The following is a 19,820-nucleotide window of genomic DNA, read 5'->3' as shown; positions in this document are numbered from 1 at the left end:
GAACTATCCTGTTGTGGTATTTTTCCAGTTTTATATCTGAACATATGTAGCCAATAATAAAATACTTTTGAAAATCTGAAAATTTGTAAACTGCAAAGCTATAATAGAGGAGTATCTGAGATTCACCTACAAAACAAAAGCATGTCCTAATTATTGCATCCCATCACCTCCACTCATATTAATGCCAACATAGACTAAAGTATTAATTTTAAGAAAAAAATATATCTTTTCACAAAGTCAACTAGAAACTTCCCAGTTTAAGTTGTATGTGAGAGTATATTAAGTTTGTGGTAAGATAGTTTCCCCAAAGGTTATCGTTTTATTTTTGGTCATATGTGCTTATCATTTAGACCTACCTCTTAATTGTGTTAGGCTTCTTCATTATCAGTGCTCTTCCAAGAAATCAGGTGCTGGACATGCTGCACCAAATATCATCCTAAGTTCTTATCTAGTTATATGTAAATCTCTTTCACCATGTGCAATGATGTCAGTACGCACTGGGTCCATCAAACCTTGATTTGCTGATATCAGCTATAAATCTGTATCAATTCTTCATTGGAGATTCTGATTTCTTTCAGTATAATAAAGAAATATATACTTACAGGCGCTAAAGATCTATATCCATCATTTTTATTATCCTATTGCTTTTATTCTCTTGAGCAGCATAGTCTCTTTTCTGGCATTTTCACCTATTCTGCTATCTGACTCTGATTTCAAAAGAAATCCAGAAATCCCTTACTTACTGTTGTCTTTGTTCATGGTGAATTTGTTGTTATTTAGTCTATCTTTTACAGTAAAAAACACCTTTAGATCTGTGAGATATAAATCTTTGATGATTGATAAAATGTGGCAAGATGAAAAAAGTCTTCTACAGAAGTTTCCAAGGGTGCATTTGAAAAGATAAGATGATATGCCAGAGTAATCTGTTTGCAGCCATTGATTGCTAATAGTCAGTGGCTATGCTACATTGCTAGGATTAATTTTCATCAAAGATAATTATTAAGAAAGCCTCTTCTTATTTGGATAAAAGTTCTCAAAGAAATAATGACCAAAGGATATCATAAAAATGTATAGAACATTTCGGTATGACCTGTAGAGCCTCAATCCAAGGAGAAACATACTGGAAGAGATGTGTTTAGTGTCTAACTTTACTTCTAAGACTAGTAATCACCAGATTATCACCAAATATAAGTGGTTTTTATTGTATTTCTGATACTTAATAAATAAAATAACCAATAGATTTCTATATTTCTGTATTTTTGAAGGAAAAATACTTTTGAAATATATTGGTTTATGATGGATTTTTCACTAAATACTATGCTTTATTTAATTTATTTAAAGTATGGTATATTTGAAAAATAGGTATTGGTCCAATAGTCTTATTTAAATTTCTATAATATAAATATAGTATCAAATATATTAAATTTAAATATTTTCTTGTTGGTATCTCTACCAAAATGTCAACTTTCAAACAATGAGTCAAACACGGAATGGTTTCTGAACATGCAGATATGACAAATTTACAAATACCTTTCATAATTTCTTTATCTAGTTCACACTTTATTCCCATAACATAGTAACTCAAAGTTAGAAAGCATTATAATGCAAATAATTACTCCCCAAGACATACTTTTTATATAATCTTAAATATTTTATCTATTTACCGTTAGGTTTCTTCACATTTTAAGGTTATGGTGGTATAAAATGGGAATTACCCAATTCTTCTTAGGAAAACTTTCATTCAATAGAAAATGAAGGCATTCTTGTGAATAAACAATCCCAGTTCTTTTAAGCAGATCTCCCATTCTAAACTCTTATAATACTTTTGACTTTCATTTTGTTTGGGGAGGCCAGACAAGAGCACAGAGGTCTAGCAGTGCATTCACTTATGCTTATTAGTTTAGAAGATGTTCATCTCAGAGATTATCTCTCTGCATTGTAAGATGACATCCTGTGGAACCATTTTGAAATTCCGTATTGATTCTGTCTTCCACAGATAAAAGACTTGCAAAATAACAGAAAACACAAAGAGTTTTCTCTATAATGTTGAGTTTTCTATTAGGGTAAAACTTAAAGTTTTTATGATCTAAGTAGCAGCAAGGGGGATTTATTATGTGAGAAATAAAGGATATAAATTACCTTTCCCCACTCAAAATGATAGGTATGCAAAATTCAAATTCTACAAGGAGGCATTTGGTTAAAACTCTTAGAGTAACTTCATTACTTTATATCCGGGTTTTCATCAGAAAATATATAATATATGCTTCAGAAATGGCATTACAAAATCATTAAGAAACATAACTTACAATTGCTTATACAGAACACAGGACGATTTTTGATGAAAAAAAATGCAATCCCTTATAAGTTTTCTCTTGTTTGCCTTTCCAAAATGTAAAGGTGTCTGAAAGAAGCTATAATTATTACCAATAAAATATACCACGGAGATACCAGTGTACTAAATATAGGTGGAGAGTGAAATAGCTTTGTTTGTTTGTTGTTTACTTATTTTGTTTTAAATAACTGTTTTATTTTTGACTATCAGGTAGCACCAAGATTGTGAGAAGGCACAATTATCTTAATAACATCCTGAAACTTGAAAAGATTAACAGACAGCCTAATTGAGGTCACTTTTCTTGAAAGGGAGGTAAATTAGGCAAACAAAATTTCCTTTCAAGAGAAAGCTTTCTCTTTTCTTTTGTTTAAAGACTTAGTGCAATTAGTAATATTTCAAATAATGGTTACAAATAAATGCTTTTTCTTGAGATTACATATTTGCAGCATTTTACACTAAATCAACCCAAACTGTACAAAAATGTTACCATTTTAACTTCTGACTCTAATAACAATCAAAGATTTGGTAAATAAAAAGCCAACCATGAGGTTTTAAAAAACATAATAAAAAATCTGAAGATATCAGAATGTAATATATTATCTTAAATGTTGCAGAAATGAGGTAAGTAATAAAGTGTGATATATCTTGCTTCTTAGGAAGGTTTTTATCTACTGTACAAAAATACTGCTGAAAACAATGATACAAAATCAATATAAACTTAGTTGGTTAGTAAAAAATAATACCACTAGGAAACCAAAGCTGTGCCTTACTTAATGCACTTCTTGTATGAGAGTATTTAATGAACAGAACAGGACGAAAGAAGTCACTAAGACACAAAGATGACAGAACAGCACCACCTAGTTCCCTTTATAAAAGTTTCCAAACATGTATGCATCTCTGACTTAGGAAAACTGAATATATTTCAAAATAAATCATTTAATATAAAACTATACTCTAGCCATTTATCACCTGCAAGACAGCATTTACTTGAATTAAAGTTTCTTTTAAAACCAAAAGACAGTAAAATTAAAGTTAATGGGTAAGCACAGGTTTTTCTAACTGTGGATTGTATTACTGTGTATAATCCAAATAAGTAAGTCTCTAAACTGAACTATTATAAATGCTAGAACACCATCATTATGATTTCCAAAGTATGTGTGTGTGTGTATATATATATATAATTATATATAATATAATTATATAATTACACAGAGTTCGCTTATCTATTTTAACATGTATATCACCCATTCCAGAGATATCACTAGCCAATAAATAGTAATATTCAAAAATATCATACAATCTGTTAGAAATGTGGTATCATTCCCATCTTGGGATCATCAAAGTTAAATATTAAAGGAAGTAAAATATGATGCCAAGAATATTTGTAGCCTGTTCATATGATGTGTGTTTCTCTCCAATGTTTTAAATAATTGTATAAAAATTCATTTATTTTTAAACTTCTTAAATGGTGTCCCCATGTATTCTTCAGCTTTGTTGACCAGGTGGTTAATATTTCAAACAAATTAAATAAAAGTTTAAGGAACAATATTTATCTGACACTTTCAAAAAGCCAAATTATGTTAGTACAGGTTTTAACCAAGCATGATGTATTGTAATATAAGAAAGGTGGGAGTTTCAATATATATGACACAGTGTAAGGAGCATCGTTTCTAGATAGGACACTTTAAAAATGTTTTCCCTGAGGCATCAGCAGCTCTTTAAATGAATGTTGCTGGTAACATCAGAATTGCTCAAGCAGAACTCTAGGTCTAATAAAACTAAATATTGTTGCTTGTTACATAGATCCTTCTCACAGACCTCTTCTCCCCTACATTCCCTCTGCTGACCTGGTCATCCACTGTTCTGGCCCACTGAGCCTTTATGAAATTAAATGAATCATCCTCTCGAACAAATCAGTTAGAATAGAGCATTCTTGAATATTTCTTGTTCACTTGTCAAGTTCTTTCAAGTTGTATTAATAATAATAAAAATTAAGAAACTGGCATCATACTGAGAACGTTTTCAGGATAAACGACTGGAGGAAATGAGAGCTCTTGAATCTAACCTTAAATTTAAAAAAATGTTAAAAGCCCAGTGAGGTTTACAGCATTGTTGTAAACCAGTGATTTCACATCCTCATTGCTATATCCACATTCTGTTGCTGTTGAAAGATATTACTATAAAAATAAAATGTCTAATTTTGATTCAGAAAGGCATTACAGGCTGGGCACAGTGGCTCATGCCTGTATTCCCAGCACTTTGGGAGGCTGAGGTTGGCGGATCAGCTGAGGCCAGGAGTTCGAGACCAGCATCACCAACATGAAGAAATGCTGTCTCTACTAAAAATAGAAAATTTAGCCGGCGTGGTGGCACATGCCTGTAGTCTCAGCTACATGGGAGGCTGAGGCATGGAACTGCTTGAACCTGGAGGCGGAAGTTGCAGTGAGCCAGGATCATGCCACTGCACTCTAGCCTGGGTGACAGAGCAAGACTCCGATTCAAAAAATAATAATAGTAATAAAAGAAAGAAAGAAAGATAGAAACTAAGAAAGGAATTACGTATTTTGATTTGTTTATTATGTGGCCACCACTAGACTGTAAACTCCATAAGGGCAGAGACTCTTTCCATCTTGTTCATGTATACATCCAGCATTTTACAACACTGACTTCAAATAGGTATTTGTTGATAAATGAATCAATGAATGAATAAGTTATGCTTAAGAAAACCAAAGGCTATGAAGAATAAAATGTCCATAGAAAATTTTTAATGTACATGAAATGCACAGAAATATGAAATCAAACTCAAAATTGAAAAACCTAATCCAGTCCACTTCCTAATAGCAAAAATGACCAAGGAAACAATTTCCTAATTTGTAGAATTGATCTATGGTTGTGATTTTGTGAGAAAAGTATGTATGGCTCAAACTCAGGCCAATGGCTACAAAATTAATTTATAAACTTCATTGACAGAGAAACAAAAGCTCTGAAATTTACAGAGGCACATATATCACAATAAAAAATCTGTTTACATATGTAAAATCCTTAAGCACTAAACAATGCATAGATGGATATAAAAAGTTAAATTTTAGGAAATGCTATTTTAAGAGCATGCAATTAATGTTATACTATGTTATAAAACATCTTTAGGTGGAAAGGAAAAAAGAAAAATGCCATCTCTGCAGTTTGCAATCATCCATAAGTTCCTTCTACAGTACATCACCAAAGAATGAATGTGGTTCCAACCACTCAGTCTACAGCTGAAAAAACTAAGCTACAAGAGAAGTAACTTGCTCAAGGCCACTGAGACAGTGACACGACTTGCCTGAGAACTTAGGTCTCTTGCTTCCCACCATCATGTCTTACTGCTGCAAGCACTTCCAAAATCAAAGTTTTAATTAGCCCATTGATAACTCCTCCCTTTACAGAACAAAGAACCCTCACTACAAAATAAAAGACCTGCAGCAGGCCAATCTCACTACCACTTCCACAGGAACCACAATTTGGCCATGTCTGCTGCTTGTGTTCCACCCCATTCCTCTATTACCAATCCACCTCTATACTCCATCATGGTATAGCTAGGTGATGAGAATTTCCTGGGAGAAAATATCCCTAATGCCTGATCGAATTTACTTTTACCTTATAGTTAGTCCATCATTAAACGATAAGAAATATTAATCTCCCCAGTCTGTCCATACCCATCAAGCATATTTGTTTTATTAAAACATGTACTCTTATGCTGTTGTATCCTTCAGGGATAATATGTTCTACTTTGTTGATAGTCTATACTTGCACAGTCAATAAAATTGGGTAAAGCAAGATAAAGTTTAAAATAAATTAGTGACTTCCACCAGACCTCTATAATACTATGAACTTCTTATCTCTCTAGAATACTTTTATTATAGCATTGTATATTTCATGGAAATGAAATGATATGGAGAAATGAAGTTACTAAATGGTAACATCATTAGTTTTACCTCATCCATAGCATTTCTATGTTGATAAAAAAGCAAGCCAATGAACATGAAACTATCCTGTATAAATTTTACTTGATTTTTAAAAATATGTTTGTAAATGTTATTGAACATACAACTTTTTTTCATGTTACTTATCATGAAATCTTTCCGTAAAATCAATACTTTTTGTACAATAGTCTTTCTATAAAATCAGTACTCTCAGTGTAATATTCGTTTGCTAAATATTATGGATATTGTTTTTAATTTTGTGCCTCTGGACAAGAATGTTGGTCTGAAATGCTTTAGCATGTAAAGTAACAGGTAAAGGTGTTTCTTTCTTATAACAAACTGAAATTCAATTTTAAGTGAATCATTACGACTAACAGTCTTGAAAATAGAAAGGTATAGCTTTTCCTCACAGTTACGGTTTCAGATATTATGTGGCTACACACAAAAAAATTAAAATATGTCATATTTAACCATAGGTTATAGGAATATCCTCAATATAATGAATAAATTCAGTAACATATTAAAATAATGTTTCATTGAAACAGTGAAATAGTCAACAAAAATTGCCTCCAACAAAAATTGCAACAAAAACTACCTTCCCTTTAATTCACTAGTCTCTGGAAAGTTGATGAGCAGGGGCTAAACAGAAGCCATGTTAGAGAAGAAGGTTTATTCTGCAAGTGTAGCATCATACAGACATGGTTTAACAGAAAGCAAGACTAGGTGCTGATAGAAGCTATGAGAGAATATAATTCTTAATACCAACTGTATACAGCGGCAAGAACCCTTAATAAATTTAGCTAGTTTATCTTCATTTGACATTTATTTACAGAATATATATTTCTCTATGAGGATGATAGAGTGATTTCCGCACCTGGCATTCAGGTAAATCTTAAGCTAGTCTAGTTAATAATATCTTTTCAAATGCTAAGAGTCATGAAACAGTCAAAAATCCAAAAGACATCAGGGAAATTGATTTTTAAAATGTGAAGAAAAACTATATGACTTTTAAGAAAAGTCGCATTTCACTGGGACTTTTCAGAAAAAGTATTCTTAAAACACTTTATGTGAAAATATAGTCACTACAAATTGTAGAGTCTTTTCTCCCTTGGTTTCGGGTTTCCAGTAACCGTATTTACATTTTCTTTAAAAAGCAGATAATATTTCCATCCTACCTCTCTCTATCTTTCAAATGCAAAAAAAAAAATCATCAAATTCAGTCACAGCATATATGTGTCATCAATTGCATAAGTATAAATAACTAAGCATTAAAAACACAAATAGACTAACATTTAGAATTTTTAAAGGGCCTTTTAAATAATACTGACAGAATCTCTACCAGTTTACTGAGAAGAATGCACCCTGAATCTTTACTTCAGGGACTAATCAGAGAACCTCTACTCTCTAGCTTGGCAGTTAAAAAAAAAAAAAAAAAAAAAAGCAGGTCAGTCCACACATAATCTGGTGGATCAAGGTCAGCTTGTAATTCCTCTTTGTTTATACATTTATCCGGAAATGCCAGCTACTCAAAGTAGAACAACAAGATAATGTGGCTTCACGTTTAACCAAAGTCATCATCAGGAATATTTTTGAAGCTAGAGATAAAATCTTCAGAAAGTAGATTAAAGATAAGGGGTTAAATGCCCAAAGATATCAGGAAGATTCAAATAAATGTTTACAGTGCAAATTTGAATTGACTGCCCTGACTGAAAGCAATTAACTCATATTTTTGTTAAGTATGCCATTATTTAGTATTATTTTTGTTTCTTGGGGTGCATTTCTGTCTTCTTCCTGTATATTACATATAAATGAAAAGTCACTGCAAATATTTATTCTATTTGGAGTACTGTATTGGCATTTTGGCAGTTATAATGTAAATACTTAAATATTATCTAGCTCCAATTAAAGAGTTGTGTCAAGATTAAATCTATTAGAAGAAAACTAATCAATCAGTGGAATGAAAACATTAAAAAAAAAGACAGATCAGACATTCGATTAGTCAAAATACTATAATAATAATATACAAAGTTTTATATAGATCACGGAATAGACAAAATCCAATGCTCAGTTCTCTCATGAAATAAAAATGCATAAAGGCTTAAAATAATCAATAGAGGGCAGATGGCATTCTTTTGTCTACTAAAACTAAAACTATAGCTTCAAAAATTATGCTATTGTGTAAAATAATCAAACAAAAATTGTCAAAACATATTTATTATATCAGCTTATAAAACGTTTTTATTGCCATAAGCATAAATAAAAGAATAGAAGACACAAGTTGCAGTTACAAATTAAACCACCATTTTCTTATGACATAAGACACAGAGGAAGACATGTAAGTCAAAGGGTACAATTAGGACAAATGCACTCTCATACTCATGTAATATAGGAAAGTATCCCCCTTATAAGTGATAACACATACAAAACAAGCCAATTCTTATAGCAATCTCTCCGCAATTGAAGGCTCTTTAAGAAAAAGATGTCTGTCTCTGTCTGTTGAGTTCAGCGTCTCTCTATACTTTCACCAGTATTCAAATTGCATCCAAACTAAAACCCGAAAATAAAATGTCTCAAATTTGGCAATGCACTGATATTTGGCAGTCCATAAAGATTGCAGGCAATTAATACTGCTTAAATATCTACAGCCTCACATAAAAACCAGCAAAACTTCAAGATCCCACCATAGCAAGATGTGTTAATGGGCTAGTTAAGGAATAGAGTATTGACTTAGGAACAATTTCTGATTCTTCTTTTTGTTTGGGAAAGTGAAAGGAACAATCCCTATTCAGGGTAGGGGATACACATTTTCACTCATTATTTTATTTCAATCCTAGAGCAGTATCTGTTATTTAGAAATAACAGATACTGTATTATGTATCACAATGGTGAATTTAATTCTGCCTTGGCAGGGTAACGAGTAAGTGCAGAATGTGAGTAACTGCTTGCTATATTGGAGTCATAGATATATAATTGCCTTCAGAAACATCCTTCTCTGAATACCACCTACACATTAATACATGACAGTGAACTTACAGCCAGACCCCTGTTCTATCCCACATGATCCCTGAAAAGGCTTTGAAATGAGGACACGTGCATAATTAGGCACACTGAATATCACAGTACATGTAACAAACTAGAGTATTATGAATCCTTAGGGGAACCTCATAGAACTAATACATTTTCTAAAGAAAGCTACACACGAGTAAAGGGAGACTAAAATGCTAATTAGATCCTCTCAGTGGAAGCTATAGAAAAGTTGATTCTTGAATCCTGAAGTTGGACATAGAATGGAACATTTGTATACAGAAGGGCTGGAGAGGGAAAAAAAGAATTTGACATAAAAGCCCTTGAATAGATGATTTACACAATTCATGAGAAAATAAATGAAGCAAAATAAAAATATAACAGTGGGAGAATTCCAAACCTCCTGAAAGGGTTAAGTTTGAGAACTGATTTCGTGTTAGAAAGGGATTATGTAACAACAGAGGGAAATACTCAGCCTAGCATATGCTAATTTAGGCAGCTTTGCCAGGCGTTTCTCTGTGTGTTTGGCTGGCTGACTCACATTCCTTTCCCCTTCTTTTTGCCATTTTTATTAAGAGACTACGGAATAGAGCTTTCAAAAAAATGCGATAATAACAATAACAAAAACAACTCAATACACATTGTACATGTTTTATCCTTGCTAAAACGCTGGGGTGTGCTCCTTGGGGGTTGAAAGGAAAAACACCCAATCTGTACATATTCTGTACATATCCTTTAGCAAAACTCCACTTCTTTATTTTTCATTCCCCACTAATTCATCTTAATGGATCTTTCAAGTCGGTAGCATGGGCAGGGAATGGGAGGGATATTATATTCCTGGAGAGTATAAAGGAAGCGGAGTTACTATTCAGACTTCAGCACATAAAATAGAGAGCAGTAAAGAAATGGCAATTAAATAAAAAGCTTACTATATATTTTTCTTTGCTGTTACATATAAATATTCTAATTCGTAATACATTATTTCTCATTTAAACTTAAGCCTACAACTCCAGATTGAAAAACAGAGATGTAAAAGGTATGAGAATGAACGGAAGTTACGAATGTCACGGACATTTTCCCCCATGGAGGATATAGGACAAGCTAACATAAAATATGAATTTATTAAGAAAATTAGGACTTTTTACACACTATAAATTTTAGGCCTTGATGTTTAAATAAGCATTATGGAAGGCACCTGCATCTTAAAATACAAACAATTTTAGCCTAAAAGCTAAAAATATTTTTTTACAAGAATAAATTAATTGGCTTTATAAATTACAGCAAATCAATATAACAGCTACACACTTAGCAGTCGGCAGCATACCTTTGTCAGGAAAGGCACTTTCTCACTCTGTTCTCAAGGACAACTTTAGATAAGCAATGTATCCTTACTGCAAATTAACCATCATAAAATACATAAAATTTTTAGAAACTCAATTTGACTTTTTAAAGGACTTTGTTTTCTTATAATGTGAAATTATTTGCACTATTTGATCACATTTAGCTTTGAGATTTTTTTTTTTCTGAAAGGAAAAGTATGCTTATTTTAATTTTCTAAGCAATGCCTAATGACATCAGTATTTAACCCCCGGAATAACTCCTTAACTATGACTAGAGAGGGACTTCCTCTTCAACAGTGAAATGGCTGAAAGATAATTTAAATATTCAAGTGAAAATGATTTGCTGACTCAGAAAGAGTTACTTCCAAAGTTGAACAATGACTGTGTTAATATTTACTTCAAAGACCTCTAAAATATAATGTGAATAGTTAATTGCCCCCTCTCTCTATGGCAGATCTTACTAACTTAGCTCTTTATCTATTCAAGTAGTAATAAGTTCTTATCACTCAGTTTCATAAGCACAAAAATAGATCCAGAATACTCAACCCTATTGTTATTTCCTAAATTGTAAGACTTGTGTGTGTGTGTTTTAAGTGGAAGTCTTGTTAATCGTTGTTGCAGCCTGAGAAAATTTACTTTAAAAAAAAAAAAAAATTCTTAACCTTAATTGAAAGAGTAAAAGAACACGAGTAAAAACAAAACAAACTCTTAACTTTTCCTTCATTCTATTAGACATCCCTGAAAGCCCTAAACTCTAATTACAAAATTAATAAAGATGTTCTTCAGTCTTAAAAATAATGACATACTTAAATGTGTATATATGTGCATATATATAAATAAGTGACTGTGGAATATTTCCTTTCTCAATAATTACATCTCTGATTTTGACATTAATATTTAACTGATCCCTACTTAAGCAGAATATTTACTTCACTAATTTTTAAATAGGCTACATGCTTCTAAGATGAAAACAATTTGGTATATGCTTAAGGAAATCCACTGAACACATTAACAGGACCAACTGAGCTCACTACTTAATAAAATCAGTATGTATAACATGTTCAGTTTTTTTGTTCTGTGGCAAATGGAATCAAAATATACAAAGCTATGTTAGTTCCTTTTATCTGATAGGGTTTAATGGTATAACAATGGGTTTATAACTCTTACATTTTTAGAGAACATATCTGATGACTTTGCCTATGTGATAAATAATATTGTTCAGATAGGAAACATTCTCTATTGATGTGACATAACACAAATTATACTTAACACTGAATAAACTGAAGAGACACTGAACAGTTAACTCCTATTTTGTAAAGAAACTGCTATATTTTCATAGTATAGGAAATGCTCTAATAAGAATGAGATTAAGGGACTAACTCCTTACTCACTGAAGGAAGAACTGGATAACAGAATGCTTCCCAGCCCAACAGTTATTAAGTCCAACACATGTAAAAAATAGCACAGAAATCCTATTTTAATTTTGCTATTCATCTTCATTAAACTGACCTATGTTCCTGATTGGAAGAAAATTAAATGTTCACCATTCATTGGATGAAAATGTTGATAGTTTTAGTAGGATTTATTTATTCATCTCTAAACAAAATATATGTTCTCTCTTTTGCTTTGTCATAACCTCATGTGATTACAAATACTCTGGATCATTTCTGGTTACAAAAAGCTAAAGGATGTTTTATGTCCACTACAAGCTACGAAAAAGATTTCCCATTTCACTCTTATGCCACATGACTGCTTTCCTGTGAGTTTGCGGCCTCTGCAGAGCACATTAGGCCCGAGATGCCATTTGCATCATCACACAGCAGGGGGCTTCAGCTGCCACAGCTCTAGGTTAATCCTCACCCACCTCTTTACACAAGGAATTTGCAGAAGATGCCTTTCTTGATACTACAGAATTGCACTCCAAAAATGCTTGACATTTTCAAATAAAATGTTGGCAATGAACGTGTCCTTTTAAATATTTTAGGTTAAATCAGTAAATTTAAATTATGTCCTTCATTTTTTATGAAATTAGTTTATGATCTAATCTAATGTAAAGTATCTGGGGTTTTTAATCAAGGAAAAGAAAAAATGGTAGGAAAAATGTTAAAAATGACTGATCACATTGAATTCACTTAAAGACATATATTAAGAACTACTTATGTGATACTTCAATATAGGATAACTTTCATAAACCAATATAGCTTACAAAATGTCAAAATTAACTCTTATGTGACTTGACAAAGTATGAGTGCTTCCATATTATGAAAAGAAGAGATCATTTAATCCCATCACAAGTAATTAGGACATACCTATTATTCAATCCAACATGACTGTTTATGCATCTACTAAAATGACGATAAGAAAATTGCATAGCTATGTAAGGCTCAGAGCTTGCCCTCAGGAAGCTTAAGTATAATAATTGTTGGGCACTAGAACTGTTTTAAGAGGGTAAATCAGACCAATATCTGCCAATTCAACAAAGCGCTTTTCACTTCAGTTTTGAGTCGGCTTCCTTGGTTGGTGATTTTCCTTCTCTCTACTTCCTCAATCTATTCCGCTAGCTGCTACAGAATAGGTGACTTAGCCAATAGGTTTAGTACAGTCTAATAAAATGAGGACTATTTCTCAATAAATATCATAGAGCACTTGTCAGGAGATCAAATAAAACATCCATATGACATTAGGTCTGTATTTGATTATTAATGCACCCCCAAATCCTTCATAGTAAATAAGGCTTACTTGTCTCAATCATTGATATACCACAGACTACTTAAAGAGAAAATTTATGTCATTTGGTGTTGATTCCAGGCCACTTTCAAATGCATGCTTAGGATGTCTTCCAACATTTTTGCACTTCCATTTTGCTCTTTAAGTGATTTAAGTATTTTTTTCTTTAAGAAAAATGACACTCTACCACTATTTAATTGTGTGACAAATAGTTTTCACATGTCTTATCTTCTAATGAAGGACACAAGAACAGATCATCTCAGTTGATACTTAGCTTTGTCATACTATGTTCCCAGAGTTCTAATAGTTATAGAAATGGGAAAAAAGACAATGAAGTAAGCTTCCACATCTTGATATAAAACTAGTCTAGAAACTCCTCATATTTGCAAAGATTTTCTTAATTACCAATTGTCTGATGTTTGACTATTTAAGCCACAGTTATTGCATTTAAGTATATAGGCTCCACTTTCCAAAGTTGATGTTAATTTAAAAAGGGAGTGAGTAAACTGTATTTCAAGAACTGCATTTGGCATAAGAAATGAGCTTGACAAGACTAAAGTTAATACATGTAAAGGTAAAATAGTTGGAAAGATATGCATTTAGGAAGCATAAGTATTTCATTAAGTGTATATAAGTATAAGATGTATTATAATGTGCTTTCTAAAAAATGTAAGGTGAAGTTCATGACACATCCTGAGGCAAGTATTATGTACGTCCAATGAGATTTAATTTGAATATATATTCAAATTAAATTGTGTTTGTGTTATATTTTTACTAAATATAACAAATAATTTACCAGAATATACCACGGCAAAACAAAAACAAAAACAAAAACAAAAAACAAAAAACAAAACCTAAAGCATCTGTCTTGGAGGTGTTTTTGTATATGACTAATTCCAAAAAGTAAACACAGTTCTCAACAAAATGAGGTCTTGTATGCGTGTACGCATGACTATTTCTTGTTATATTTTGCCCTTGTTTCTTTTTTGCCCTTTCCAGAATTGTTTCCTGTGCTGCCCAGGGCACTCTCTCCATCTTTGCAGTGCCCCCTCAGGCATGGAAAGGGATAAGGTTTCAGCAAGGGTTAGCAATTGAACTGGATGTACTCTATAGCCAAGAGAGGACTTAGTTACAGGTGGCAAGCTTTTGCAATCCTTGCAAAGAAATTCATTTCTGTAATGTGTCCCTTGCGCTTACTCCAGATTTTCCTCTTTCTATGATGAGGGAAAATAAGAAAAGACGCATTGTAACTGAACACTAAATGAAATTTTGCTATTTAAGTAGCCTACATTCCAAGTTATACTTTGGCCAAACAAATGTTTAGCCAAAAGCAGATGTTTATTCTCTATCTATTATTCATTTCCTAAAGACACGATGAGGATGAGGACAAACTGGCAGATGTTATAGAACTAAGTAAGCCTTTTAAAAAAAACCTCATTTTATCATTGACTAGATTCTCACCACTGGCTTATCACTCCACATATTAACAAGCCAGAAAATTGATTTTGCTTCCCCGAAAAAAAGGTAAAAAATATAGGCGATAATATAAAATACAGTCGGTCAAAACACAGAAACATGGAGAAGATATGTTCAAATGAGTCTTCGTGTCTTTAATAATGACACTGCAAGAAAGGGAATAGTAATACATGGGATAAATAAACTGATTAGTATTACTTAAGTGAATATCACTATAGTGCTGATAAAGCTAAAAAAAGAAGCTATTGACTGACTATAGTATTTGCCTAGTCATAACTACTAGTAGGCAGGGCAGACTCCCTCTAGCCAAAATCAGTCGCTCACTAGTTCCCCTGCCACCCTTTTCTCCCTGCACATAGAAAGACCCGCTAAGTATTTAATCTACGTCCAGGAAATAAAGCCTTCATTTTACAACCTAACCAAGTCCTAATAAAACAGTAGGGTAGGGGGAGAAACATAAATCTGAACCCTGAAGCAATGTTTTCAGCCAAGCCTAAGACAAGGAAGGCATGAGCAATTTGTTTGAGCAAAAACTGACAATATCAACAAAGTATGATGTTTCTGTAGAGCAGTGTTTGATGAATAAATGTGAAGCAGCTATAAACATGAGAAGACAATCCAATGGTGCTTTGTGCCCCCTCCTCTTTCTTTCCTTTTAAATCCTCCTATCTCTTTTAGTGTATTCATATGGCCTGATCTAAGATGCTCCTAAATCCACAGATATGGATGGACTTGTGCTCTTTCCCTGGTTGCTGTATAGAACCTTTATTTATTTATTTATTGGACCTAATGCTGGTGTTGCTGCTGGTTGCAGTGGTGCATTTTCTCGGCTATACTCACACCCCTTCCCCGCACCCCCACCCCCAACCCCAGTCTGCTGTGAAAAGCAGCACTGTCTTAATCATTGGTTTACATACTCAATAAAAGAGACTCATGCCTGAATGCTGCTGATGGAATCTCTCCGGGTAGAGAAAGAGTAAATCCTCCTCCAGGCTGAGAGAGAGGCACCAGCAAACAGTTATTTCGCACTGCACTGAATAGACAATTCACAGGGAAATGTTGAAGGAACAGAGGAGGCGACCCCAAGTGCAGTCCGTGGCCCACATGCTCTATAATAAATAATTTCGCAGCAGCCCAGCAGTGTGTGCATTGACCGGCCGGGCCAGCACACACAGATTGGCAGGGAAAATACATCTAGCGGTGTCGAATTTTCATTGCAATCACCAAATTAACTGATTCCCCCACATCACACTCCCCCAACACGGCTCACGCCGGCGCGCGCGCGCACACACACACACACATACACACACACACACAGCAGAGCTGAGAAATGCAAGTTACTAAGAGGTGAAGTAGGGTCTCCGGGAGATTGTCTCAGCGCGGATTAAAAACCTAAGTAACGTGTCAGACACCCGGGTTACTTGTGTGAGGATGGGGGTGTGAACGGTGAGAAATGGGACTCGGCGGGGTACCCAGGGAGAATGTGCTGTCTGCCTTCACGGAGATTCTGGCACACATGACATATCTGAAATTTACACCCAACGTAAAATACACAAAAGTACCACCAAAATATTCTGCACAAGATCTCTACAAGGTCAGTTAGTTAATTCAGGAAAATTCTGCCCACCGCCTCTTCTTTCACATTCATAAATATGCATAAATAAAATTCGGTCCCCAGTCAATATCCCGGAGGAGCGCAGGAGAGAGGATGCATTCCAAGAACTTGCTGAAAGATGGTTCATTGACCTCATTTAAATCCTCCAAAGGCCGACTGGGTTTTGCACGCCAGTGAGTCTACGTGTGTCTTACTTTCAGATCCCTTTTACCCAGGGAAAAATTAATTTGATCAACTTATCTTTCCTGCAAATACCCAAATAATGACAGAAGGGTTAGAGACAGGCAAAGAAGAAAAATCTAGTCACCTAGCTTAAAAAATATTCTATCAATCATTTCACATCCATCCTCGCTATATCTCACACTCAAGCCACATCCCTATACTATTCTCTTCAAAGCAACAATCTTCCGCCTTACAGCCCCTGCCCACCCAGCCCTAGCACGCCGCCCCTGCCTCCTCCACCAACCAAAGTGTCCTCATGCACTCCTGTACTATGCATTGCCATTTATTTCATAATCAGCATCGTCCTCCCATTCCACACAGCCCCCTCACTCCCTCCTCCAAAAAAGAGGGTCTGGAGAAAAGTGAACCCAGATTCTCTAGCCATCCGGCATCCAAACCCAGTGATTTGCATAATAACAGCGTTTTGTGCGGTTTCCCTCCACTGCTGCGGTCGCAGGGGTTCTTACATTTCACGTGAAAGGATAATATTAATTACGGAAAGAAGCAGCAGAGAGAGGATGGAGAGGTAGGAAATGTAAGTGAAAATATCTGAGCAGTAAAGTAACTGCTAGGGAGCATATATTTCTGGTTAAAAAAAATGACACAGACTGAATAATAAAAAGTCAATGTGTTGATAAAGTGGGTTTGGGTCTTTTAATTTTTTTGCCTTTTCTCCCCTTTCTTAAATTATTGGTTTATTTATTCATTCATTCATTTTTTTATTTTTTCTTATTCTTTTTCCTTTCTTTCTTTTTCTTTTTTTTTTTTTCTTTTTTTTTTTTTTAAAATCCCAGACAGGGTCACCTCTCTCTTCCTAAGTGAATGACACGTCTCAGAACACATTTCCCCCCCGGGGATGTTATTGCAATGCACACGGTGCTGCCGCTGCTGCTGTTCTCGCCGTCTTGGTAGCTCGCTCCCAGGCTCTCACATACTTTTTAAAGACACACGGATATGATGATGGTGGGAAGAGGGGGAAAAGAAAAGGCGACCTGAAAAGGGGGAGGTTAAAGAGATGACAAGAGATGGAGAGGGTCGCTCAAGAGCGTGATGTGGGAGGTGGCTGGTGGGGGTTGTCGGGAGGGTGGAATGTTCAGAGAGGCACAAGTTGCCAGCCAAAAGGCGTGGGAGGGGGGATGCTGGCGGGGATGGAGTGAGATGAAGGAAGCTCAGGTGAATGAGAAGGCAAAAGGTCCGCGTAAGGGGCTGACTGCTGGGAAGGCAGGGCTGAGCCAGCGTTAGAAATTCGAGGGGCTGGTGCAAACTGCCACTGCCCCCTGCCGCACCAGAGAGTAGGGGGAGGGGGTGGAAATCGCTGGGGACAGGGGGACTGGGAGGGGAGAGTGGAAATATGGGGTGGAATGGGGAAGATGGGGAATGGGCGAGAAGTTGATGTTCCCCGCGGCGGGGCGGGGATTACCTTGTAGCAGGAGCCCGCAGACACTGTAGAAGCGGAGAACGGCGCTGCGTTTCCAAATCATGGTCCCTTCTCTAAAGGGCTGGGGAAGGAACGAGGGGGCAAGTAGATGCTGGTGAGCGGGGCACTAGAGTGCAGGGCTCCGCTGGTGTCCTCCTCCCGGCGCCCGCCGGACCCACCGTCCCCACCGCTGCGGTGTTCGAACCCGCGGACTCGGATCGGCGGCAGCAGAAGCGGCAGCGGCAAAGCACCCGCAGAATGGGGTATCGGTGGGCGAAATAGTTTCTTCTCCTCCTCCTCCTGCTGGTGGTGCAGCCGCGACAGCCCGTCTTCCAGGCAGGGGTTTGGAGCTTGCCTTCCTCTCGGCGCGCACAGCAAGTCCCAGAGCCCGCCGGGGCTGCCCGAGCAGGTGGTGCAGGGATGCCGGGGTGTCGGAGAAGGTGCGGGCGAGGGCTGCAAGGAGGGGAAGGGCTGGGGGAGAGGGGGAGCAAGCAAGCAGCGCTGCCGCTCGCGCCCGGGGTGTCTCGGGGTCCTGGGAGGGGAGGTAGAAGCAGTGGAAGCAGCGCTAGTGGCGGTAGCAGCGGCAGCGGCGGCGGCAGTGGCGGCTCCCGGATGCTCCGGCTGCAGCGGCGGCTGTGGCGGCAGCGGCAGCTGCAACGGCGGCAGCGGCGGCGGCAGCTCTACGAAGCACCAGACACAAGGGCAAGCTCAGAGCGGCGGAGGCCCCGCCCCCACCCTGGCCAGGGACAGACACCGCCCCCCGGCCAATGGAAACACACCCGCCCACCAGGCCTGGCCAATGAGAGAAGGGGATGGGTGGAGACAAACGCCGGGAAAAACAAACAGGCTTCTCAAGGACCCTTCGGGCAGGAAGAACTGAAACCCCCATTCAGCACCCCCGGCGGATCTTACCTCTTTAGAGATGTCTCGCCCGAACTTGCAGGCGAGACAACTGCCTTCATTAATCAGCGCTTTGCACTCAGGAAGGGTTCAGCCAATCGCCACCGCGAGGGGGCGGGGTTAGCCGTGTCCCCAGCATGTTCTGGAATTCGTGGTGCCTGGGCCAGGTCCTGGGTGCGAGGTTCTTCTGCGCATTTGGACTCCTAGAGCAGATGGTGGCTGCACCTGCCCACTCACCAGCTGCAGTAGCAATCTCTGACGATTCCAGCAGCAAAAGGGAAAGATTGCAGAGGGCGTGAGAGAGGCTAACTATAGGGAGTGGAACACCTACCTGCCTACAAGAACTTGTGGTGCAAAAAAGGAAAAACAAGTGGAGGAAATAATTTTGTTGTTGTTGTTCAGAGATTTTACTTAGTCTAGGTATGAATCTCAGTAGAGCTTCGTGAGTAGCAGTGCTGGCACTGGCATCAGGCAGCCTTTGGTTCAAATAGCATAGCTGTCGCTTCTTCTTTTATAATATTTGATGATTTACTTGAACGTTTAAGTCTAAAGCCTCCTCAACTGCAAAACCGGGATAATAGTACTTAACTTTAAGAGTTGTAAGGATTAAGTGAGAAAGCAATCATGTTAGCGTAAGTCCATGCAATGCGTACGTACTTTATAAATGGTGACTCTAGCTGTTTAGTGGGATTTTTCTAATTCTGGATAGCAGAAAATCTTAGGCAAGCCTCTTTAAAATGTTTTAACAATAGCCTTACGAGGGGAGAGAGGCAGAAGTGCACTTTTTTTAATGGACCTAACCCAA

The 19,820-nt window shown here is 36.5% G+C and overlaps 1 protein-coding gene across 4 annotated transcripts in view; it reads right to left on the bottom strand.

Annotated features, from left to right (window-relative positions):
• Positions 1-18,810, bottom strand: part of CADM2 (cell adhesion molecule 2) — a 1,121,146-nt gene extending 1,102,336 nt beyond the window's left edge. For all 4 annotated transcript variants that reach the window (XM_024245141.3, XM_054551669.2, XM_063721866.1 and 1 more), the window contains exon 1: positions 18,119-18,810. In XM_024245141.3, coding sequence (XP_024100909.2) covers positions 18,119-18,179 — 61 coding nt within the window. In that variant the 5' untranslated portion in view covers positions 18,180-18,810. The remainder of the gene's footprint in view (positions 1-18,118) is intronic.
• Positions 18,811-19,820: the final 1,010 nt, after the last annotated feature.

The sequence above is a fragment of the Pongo abelii genome, chromosome 2, assembly GCF_028885655.2.
Source record: "Pongo abelii isolate AG06213 chromosome 2, NHGRI_mPonAbe1-v2.0_pri, whole genome shotgun sequence".
NCBI classification, from domain to species: domain Eukaryota; kingdom Metazoa; phylum Chordata; class Mammalia; order Primates; family Hominidae; genus Pongo; species Pongo abelii.
This window is presented reverse-complemented; position numbering and strand designations above follow the sequence as displayed.